We start from the raw sequence: 9365 nt of genomic DNA, 5'->3' as shown, positions 1-9365 counted from the left end.
GCTGCACAGAGACTCACAGGTCTGGAGGGCGGCGCACAGGAGAAGGAGGAGGTGGAGAAGGAGAATGAGGAGAAGAGGATGGGATGGAAGAGGGCAGAGATGGAGAAATGAAGACAGAAAGAAAGGCAACGACAGAAAGAGAAGACACGTCATTTAAGAAATAATGTCTTTTGTGATAGAAGCTGCACATTTCAAACATGACTAGGACAATGCTGCTTTTTAACTATTGTCCCATCCCAGATGTGGTCTTTCACACCCTGGCAGACATGTCCAATATGGCCATCAACCAGCTGCATGCAGCTAAAGTGGATCAAAAATATATAAAAGGTACCAGAGAGACAAGCGTCCTACCTCCAGGAAGTGGATGTTGTCCTCACAGCGGAACACCTCCTTCATGTCCTTGTCTCTCCTCTTCAGCTCCGAGATCTCGGCCTCCAGCTTGTCCACCACGTCCTGGGCCTCGCTTACTTTCTCCTGCCCAGCCTGATTCATCACACCCTCCACCAGCTCCTGGAGCCTCTCCACTGAGCGCTGGAGCTCCGACAGCACCGTCTCTGTGTCATCATGTACCCTGTCTGCTGAGCGCTGGGGACACAAACACAGGTATGAAGACATACTCACACTGGAGCTGTATGGAGGTGGATAGAAAGGTACTCACTGAGGAACACACACACACGCACGCACGCACGCACGCACGCACGCACGCACGCACGCACACACACACACACACACACACACACACACACACACACACACACACACACACACACACACACACACACACTGGTGTAGTGAGGTGTAGTGTAATGGAGTGTGATGTAGTGTGGTATAGTGGGGTGTAGTGTGGTATAGTGTAGTGGGGTATAGTGGGGTGTAGTGTGGTGGGGTGTAGTGGGGTATAGTGTAGTGGGGTGTAGTGTGGTATAGTGTAGTGGGGTGTAGTGTAGTGGGATGTGGTGTAGTGTAGATTTTGTGTAGTGTAGTGGGGTGTAGTGTAGTGGGGTATAGTGTAGTGGGGTGTAGTGTAGTGGGGTGGGGTATAGTGTAGTGGGGTATAATGTAGTGGGGTATAATGTAGTGGGGTATAGTGTAGTGTGGTATAGTGTAGTGGGGTTTGGTGTAGTGTAGTGTAATGTGGTGGGGTGTAGTGGGGTGTAGTGGGATGTAGTGTAGTGGGGTATAGTGTAGTGGGGTGTAGTGGGGTATAGTGTAGTGGGGTGGGGTATAGTGTAGTGGGGTATAGTGTAGTGGGGTATAATGTAGTGGGGTGTAGTGTAGTGGGGTGTAGTGGGGTGTAGTGTAGTGGGGTATAGTGTAGTGGGGTATAGTGTAGTGGGGTGTAGTGTAGTGGGGTGTAGTGGGGTGTAGTGTAGTGGGGTATAGTGTAGTGGGGTGGGGTATAGTGTAGTGGGGTATAGTGTAGTGGGGTATAATGTAGTGGGGTATAGTGTAGTGTGGTATAGTGTAGTGGGGTGTAATGGGGTTTGGTGTAGTGTAGTGTAATGTGGTGGGGTGTAGTGGGATGTAGTGTAGTGGGGTATAGTGTAGTGTAGTGTAATGTGGTGGGGTGTAGTGGGGTGTAGTGGGGTGTAGTGTAGTGTAATGTAGTGGGGTGTAGTGTGATATAGTGTAGTGGGGTGTAGTGTAGTGGGGTATAGTGTAGTGGGGTGTAGTGGGGTATAGTGTAGTGGGGTGGGGTATAGTGTAGTGTGGTATAGTGTAGTGTGGTATAGTGTAGTGGGGTTTGGTGTAGTGTAGTGTAATGTGGTGGGGTGTAGTGGGATGTAGTGTAGTGTGGTATAGTGTAGTGGGGTGTAGTGGGGTTTGGTGTAATGTAGTGTAATGTGGTGGGGTGTAGTGGGATGTAGTGTAGTGTGTCCTAAGCCCTTACCTTTGTTGCCTCCAGCATCTTCTTCATGTCTTTCAGCTCTCCTTCTCTTTCTTTCAGTCTCTGATGATTCTCTGTCTGTATCTCAGCCAGCTCTTTCTGCAAAACACAGTCACATCAACTCACTCCTGAAGGGACTGGAATGCAGTCTGGAATGTTCACTGGCCCACAAAGACAACTACATAATCACTTACGATATGACACCACCTTACTCTACACACACACACACACACACACACACACACACACACACACACACACACACACACACACACACACACACACACACACACACACACACACACACACACACACAGCGTAGGCTGAATGAGAGGCAGTTTCTAGGTGTGTCCAGATCAGCTGTGATGGGACACAGACCAGCAACCTGTATGAATGTTTTGATCAGACTGTATTTACAGGTTTTTGTGGAGTGAGTCTGTACATGGTGGTGTGTTTGATTCATATTATAAGAATAATATATACCATTTAGTAAACGCTTTCACCCAAAATGTCATGTGTGCGTACTGTATGTGTAGCCCCGGCGGGAATCGAACCTTGGCTTTGCATACAGAGCCACACAGGACCTGATTGGGTGTTGTTTTGTTGTAAAGGTCATGAATAACCTTGCCTGAGACCTGAAGACTTGTGTTAGCTCCCAGAGCGAATGACTAGCCTTTGGTCCAGCGGGATAACACAGTCTTGTGCCAGGCAGTTGATCACATTAGTGGGTGGGTGTGGTGGTGTCCATATACAGCGCATTCGGGAAGTATTTCAGACCACTTGAGTTTTTCCACATTTTGTTACGTTACAGCCTTATTCTAAAATGGATTAAATAAATACAAATTATTCACCAATCTACACACAATACTGCACAATGACGAAGCGAAAACAGGTTTTTAGACATTTTTGCTAAATGTATTACAAAAAAAAACTGAAATACCTTATTTGCATAAGTATTCAGACCCTTTGCTATGAGACTCAAAATTAAGCTCAAGTGCATCCTGTTTCCATTGATCATCTTTGAGATGTTTCTACAACTTGATTGGTGTCAAACTGTGGTAAATTCAATTGATTGGACATGATTTGGAAAGGCACAGTTGACAGTGCATGTCAGAGCAAAAATCAAGTCATTAGGTCGAATGAATTGGCCGTAGAGCTCCGAGACAGGATTGTGTCTAGGCACAGATCTGGGGAACCCTAAGCACACAGCCAAGAAAACGCAGGAGTGGCTTCGGGACAAGTCTATGAATTTCCTTGAGTGACCCAGCCAGAGCCCGGACTTGAACCCGATCGAACATCTCTGGAGAGACCTCAAAATAGCTGTGCAGCAATGCTCCCCATCCAACCTGACAGAGTTTGACAGGATCTGTAGAGAAGAATAGTAGAAACTCCCCATCCAAGCTGACAGAGCTTGAGATGATCTGTGGAGAAGAATAGTAGAAACTCCCCATCCAACCTGACAGAGCTTGAGATGATCTGTGGAGAAGAATAGTAGAAACACCCCATCCAACCTGACAGAGCTTGAGATGATCTGTGGAGAAGAATAGTAGAAACTCCCCATCCAACCTGACAGAGCTTGAGATGATCTGTGGAGAAGAATAGTAGAAACTCCCCATCCAACCTGACAGAGCTTGAGAGGATCTGTAGAGAAGAATAGTAGTAACTCCCCATCCAACCTGACAGAGCTTGAGATGATCTGTGGAGAAGAATAGTAGAAACTCCCCATCCAACCTGACAGAGCTTGAGATGATCTGTGGAGAAGAATAGTAGAAACTCCTGAAATGCAGGTGTGACAGCTTGTAGCGTCATAACCAAGAAGACTCAGGGCTGTAATCGCTGCCAAATGTGCTTCAACAAAGTACTGAGTAAAGGGTCTGAAAAATTTATGCAAATGTGATATTTCAGTTTTATATTTGAATACGTTTGATCAAAATCCTAAAAATCTGTTTTCGCTTTGTCATTATGGGGTATTGTTTGTATATTGTTTGAGAATATATATAAAAAATGATTGATTTTAGAATAAGGCTGTAACGTAACAAAATGTGGAAGAGGTCAAGGGGTCTGAATACTTTCTGAATGCCCTGTATGTCTGAGGGCTTACCTGTCTCTCCGTGCGCTCTGCCTTGGTGGAGGTGGTCTCATGGTCCTTGTGCTGGTTACTGGTGCACAGCCAGCACACAAACGTCTGGCACTGACGACAGTAGAACTCCTGCAGGTACTTGTGCTCGGTACAGATCTTCTGCGCCAGCTTGCCCGTGGGCGCAATCAGCTCGTGCTTTTTCAACTCCGCTTTCGTCTGATGCGGTTTCAGGTGGGCCTCGCAGTAGGACGCCATACACACCAGGCAAGACTTCACTGCAGCCTGCTGGTCTCCAGCGCCGTGGCACATGTCACAGGGCACGGCCATGGCTGGCAGCCTGCTGACACCACCACCACGGGAACCTCCCTTGGCTCTACCCTTGGTGTTGGCACGGTGGGCGCTCCGGATGGACTCCCTGGCGGAGGTGGTGAGGGCCCCCTTGCGGAGCTGCTCCACGGCCTCTGCCAGCATGGTGTTCCTGGACAAGGAGGGCTTGGGACAGAATGTCTGGCGGCACTGGGGGCAGCTGTAGACTCCAGGGGAGCGAGGGTTGTCCTTGCTCCAGTAGTCCTTGATGCAGCCCATGCAGTAGCTGTGGCCACACGGGATGGTGACTGGCTCATTGGGGAGGTCCAGGCACACAGGACAGTTGAACTGCTCCTCCGTCCACAGATTACCACTCATAGTGAGACCACAGGTAGCAGAGGTGAATGTAGACTATTACAAAGAGAGAGAGCGGAAGAGAGAGAGTGACAGAGAGAATAGAGAAAGGCAACAGAGGAAAAGTTGAGGTAGAGATGGATGAAAACAGAAATGGGTAGAATCAGAAAGAATGCTGTACACACAGAGAGATATGTAGCTACAGAGCAGAGACACACAGAGAGATATGTAGCTACAGAGCAGAGACTACAGAGCAGACACACAGATATGTAGCTACAGAGCAAAGACACACAGAGAGATATGTAGCTACAGAGCAGACACACAGAGAGATATGTAGCTACAGAGCAGAGACACACAGAGATATGTAGCTACAGAGCAGAGACACACAGAGATATGAGGTATAAGACAGAGGTATGAGTCTGTCCAGGGTGTTAGACAGAGAGTGGTGATCTCATATGAGATGGACCAATGGTGTTGTCGGAATAAAAGGAAGACTGGTAGAAGGGCGGGGCTAGAGTCGCAGAGCTGGTTTAGGGAGAAAAACAGGAGGGGATGAGTTTCTTTGTGATGTCACATAGTAACCATTGCAGTAACTAGAAAAGAATGTCACCAGCATGTTACAGTAAATAGAATAGAATGTCACCAGCATGTTAATGTTACAGTAACTAGAATAGAAGGTCACCGGAATGTTACAGTAACTAGAATAGAATATCACCAGCATGTTACAGTAACTAGAAAGAAGGTCACCAGCATATTACAGTAACTAGAATAGATAAGAGCGTCTGCTAAATGACTTAAATGTAAATGTAAATGTAAGTTCACTGGCATGTTACAGTAACTAGAATAGAAGGTCACTGGATTGTTACAGTAACTAGAATATAAGGTCACCAGAATGTTACAGTAACTAGAATAGAATGTCACCAGCATGTTACAGTAACTAGAAAGAAGGTCACCAGCATATTACAGTAACTAGAATAGAAGTGTTACAGTAACGGGCATGCTACAATAACTAGAATAGAATAGAAGCATGTTACAGTAACTGGGTCATGTTACAGTAACTAGAATAGAATGTCACCAGCATGTTACAGTAACTGGAATAGAAGGTCACTGGCATGTTACAGTAACTAGAATAGAATGTCACCAGCATGTTACAGTAACTGGAATAGAAGGTCACTGGCATGTTACAGTAACTAGAATAGAATGTCACCAGCATGTTACAGTAACTGGAATAGAAGGTCACTGGCATGTTACAGTAACTAGAATAGACGGTCACTGGATTGTTACAGTAACTAGAATATAAGGTCACCAGAATGTTACAGTAACTAGAATAGAATGTCACCAGCATGTTACAGTAACTAGAAAGAAGGTCACCAGCATATTACAGTAACTAGAATAGAAGTTCACCGGGCATGCTACAATAACTAGAATAGAAGGTCACTGGCATGTTACAGTAACTAGAATAGAATGTCACCAGCATGTTACAGTAACTAGAATAGAATGTCACCAGCATGTTACAGTAACTGGAATAGAAGGTCACTGGCATGTTACAGTAACTAGAATAGAATGTCACCAGCATGCTACAATAACTAGAAAGCAGGTCACTGGCATGTTACAGTAACTAGAATAGAAGGTCACCGGCATGTTACAGTAACTAGAATAGAAGGTCACCGAAAGCATGTTACAGTAACTAGAATAGAAGGTCACTGGCATGTTACAGTAACTAGAAAGAAGGTCACCAGCATGTTACAGTAACTAGAAAGAAGGTCACTGACATGTTACAGTAACTAGAATAGAAAGTCACTGTTATGCTACAGTAACTAGAAAGGTCACCAGCATGTTACGGTAACTAGAATAGAAAGTCACTGTTATGCTACAGTAACTAGAAAGAAGGCCACCTGCATGTTGAAGTGGTGATCTGAACAAGCCTGTCAACAACCAGTAGAGGCCGACCATCCTCACTGTCTTTATGTGTCATCTGACCAATCAACCTTCCCTTCCCTATTGCTGTCTTGCTCCATAATATCCATCCATTGTTATGGCGTCTACCTCCACTGCAAAGTGTGCAGTTTCATTCTCTAATGCCAGGCCTAATTCAGTTCATTAGCATCTTATCTGGGCGTTGTCGGGTTGGGCTCATTAGCATACCTGTGAAAAGACAGATGCGACCCTCCTGTCTCCGCCTCCAGTATCTACGCTGCAGTAGTATCAGAGGCCTAGGGTAAGTCTGTTATATCTGGAGTCATTCTCCTGTCTTATCCGATGTGCTGTGTGAATTTAAGTATGCTCCTGTAATTCTCTCTCTTCCTCCCCACCCGGAGGACCTGAGGCCTAGGACCATCCCTCAGGACTACCTGGCGTGATGACTCATTGCTGTCCCCAGTCCACCTGGTCGTGCTGCTGCTCCAGTTTCAACTGTTCTGCCTGCGGCTATGGAACCCTGACTTTTACCTCTTGGGGATGTTATTCGAAAACATAATGTTAACTTTCACTGCTATGCGGATGACACACAGCTGTACATTTCAATGAAACATGGTGAAGCCCCAAAATTGCCCTCGCTAGAAGTATGTGTTTCAGACATAAGGAAGTGGATGGCTGCAAACTTTCTACTATTAAACTCGGACAAAACAGAGATGCTTGTTCTAGGTCCCAAGAAACAACAAGATCTTCTGTTGAATCTGACAATTAATCTTAATGGTTGTAGTCATCTCAAATAAAACTGTGAAGGACCTCGGCGTTACTCTGGACCCTGATCTCTCTTTTGAAGAACATATCAAGACCATTTCAAGGACAGCTTTTTTCCATCTACCTAACATTGCAAAAATCAGAAACTTTCTGTCCAAAAATGATGCAGAAAAATTAATCCATGCTTTTGTCACTTCTAGGCTAGACTACTGCAATGCTCCACTTTCCGGCTACCCGGATAAAGCACTAAATAAACTTCAGTTAGTGCTAAATACGGCTGCTAGAATCCTGACTAGAACCCAAAAATTTGATCATATTACTCCAGTGCTAGCCTCTCTACACTGGCTTCCTGTCAAAGCAAGGGCTGATTTCAAGGTTTTACTGCTAACCTACAAAGCATTACATGGGCTTGCTCCTACTTATCTCTCTGATTTGGTCCTGCCGTACATACCTACACGTACGCTACGGTCACAAGATGCAGGCCTCCTAATTGTCCCTAGAATTTCTAAGCAAACAGCTGGAGGCAGGGCTTTCTCCTATAGAGCTCCATTTTTATGGAACGGTCTGCCTACCCATGTCAGAGACGCAAACTCAGTCTCAACCTTTAAGTCTTTACTGAAGACTCATCTCTTCAGTGGGTCATATGATTGAGTGTAGTCTGTCCCAGGAGTGGGAAGGTGAACGGAAAGGCTCTGGAGCAACGAACCGCCCTTGCTGTCTCTGCCTGGCCGGTTCCCCTCTTTCCACTGGGATTCTCTGCCTCTAACCCTATTACGGGGGCTGAGTCACTGGCTTACTGGGGCTCTCTCATGCCGTCCCTGGAGGGGGTGCGTCACCTGAGTGGGTTGATTCACTGTTGTGGACATCCTGTCTGGGTTGGCGCCCCCCCCCCCTTGGGTTGTGCCATGGCGGAGATCTTTGTGGGCTATACTCAGCCTTGTCTCAGGATGGTAAGTTGGTGGTTGAAGATATCCCTCTAGTGGTGTGGGGGCTGTGCTTTGGTAAAGTGGGTGGGGTTATATCCTTCCTATCCTTCCTGTTTGGCCCTGTCCGAGGGTGTGCTCAGATGAGGCCACAGTGTGTCCTGACCCCTCCTGTCTCAGCCTCCAGTATTTATTTATCCTCCAGTAGTTTATGTGTCAGGGGGCTAGGGTCAGTTTGTTATATCTGGAGTACCTCTCCTGTCCTATTCGGTGTTCTGTGTGAATCTAAGTGTGCGTTCTCTAATTCTCTCCTTCTCTCTTTCTTTCTCTCTCTCGGAGGACCTGAGCCCTAGGACCATGCCCCAGGACTACCTGACATGATGACTCCTTGCTGTCCCCAGTCCACCTGGCCATGCTGCTGCTCCAGTTTCAACTGACCTGAGCCCTAGGACCATGTCCCAGGACTACCTGACATGATGACTCCTTGCTGTCCCCAGTTCACCTGGCCATGCTGCTGCTCCAGTTTCAACTGTTCTGCCTTACTATTATTCGACCATGCTGGTCATTTATGAACATTTGAACATCTTGGCCATGTTCTGTTATAATCTCCACCCGGCACAGCCAGAAGAGGACTGGCCACCCCACATATGCTCTCTCTAATTCTCTCTTTCTTTCTCTCTCTCGGAGGACCTGAGCCCTAGGACCGTGCCCCAGGACTACCTGACATGATGACTTCTTCCTGTCCCCAGTCCACCTGACTGTGCTGCTGCTCCAGTTTCAACTGTTCTGCCTTATTATTATTCGACCATGCTGGTCATTTATGAACATTTGAACATCTTGGCCATGTTCTGTTATAATCTCCACCCGGCACAGCCAGAAGAGGACTGGCCACCCCACATAGCCTGGTTCCTCTCTAGGTTTCTTCCTAGGTTTTGGCCTTTCTAGGGAGTTTTTCCTAGCCACCGTGCTTCTACACCTGCATTGCTTGCTGTTTGGGGTTTTAGGCTGGGTTTCTGTACATCACTTTGAGATATCAACTGATGTACGAAGGGCTATATAAATACATTTGATTTGATTTGATTTGACATTTACTCCTGAGGTGCTGACCTGTTGCACCCTCTACAACCAATGT

The 9365-nt window shown here is 46.4% G+C and overlaps 1 protein-coding gene across 1 annotated transcript in view; it reads right to left on the bottom strand.

Moving 5' to 3' along the window:
• The window catches only part of LOC124025662, a 16951-nt gene extending 12212 nt beyond the window's left edge, over window positions 1-4739 (bottom strand). Inside the window, exons 1-4 of the mRNA XM_046338997.1 lie at window positions 3990-4739; window positions 1892-1987; window positions 352-585; window positions 1-21 (exon numbers count right to left, since the gene is read on the bottom strand). The exon at window positions 1-21 is cut by the window's left edge and continues 139 nt beyond it. Of these exons, the coding sequence (XP_046194953.1) occupies window positions 1-21; window positions 352-585; window positions 1892-1987; window positions 3990-4652 (1014 nt within the window). The 5' untranslated portion in view covers window positions 4653-4739. The remainder of the gene's footprint in view (window positions 22-351; window positions 586-1891; window positions 1988-3989) is intronic.
• Between the last annotated feature and the right edge of the window lie 4626 nt (window positions 4740-9365).

This window comes from Oncorhynchus gorbuscha, unplaced genomic scaffold (assembly GCF_021184085.1).
Source record: "Oncorhynchus gorbuscha isolate QuinsamMale2020 ecotype Even-year unplaced genomic scaffold, OgorEven_v1.0 Un_scaffold_2332, whole genome shotgun sequence".
Taxonomy (NCBI): Eukaryota; Metazoa; Chordata; class Actinopteri; order Salmoniformes; family Salmonidae; genus Oncorhynchus; species Oncorhynchus gorbuscha.
This window is presented reverse-complemented; position numbering and strand designations above follow the sequence as displayed.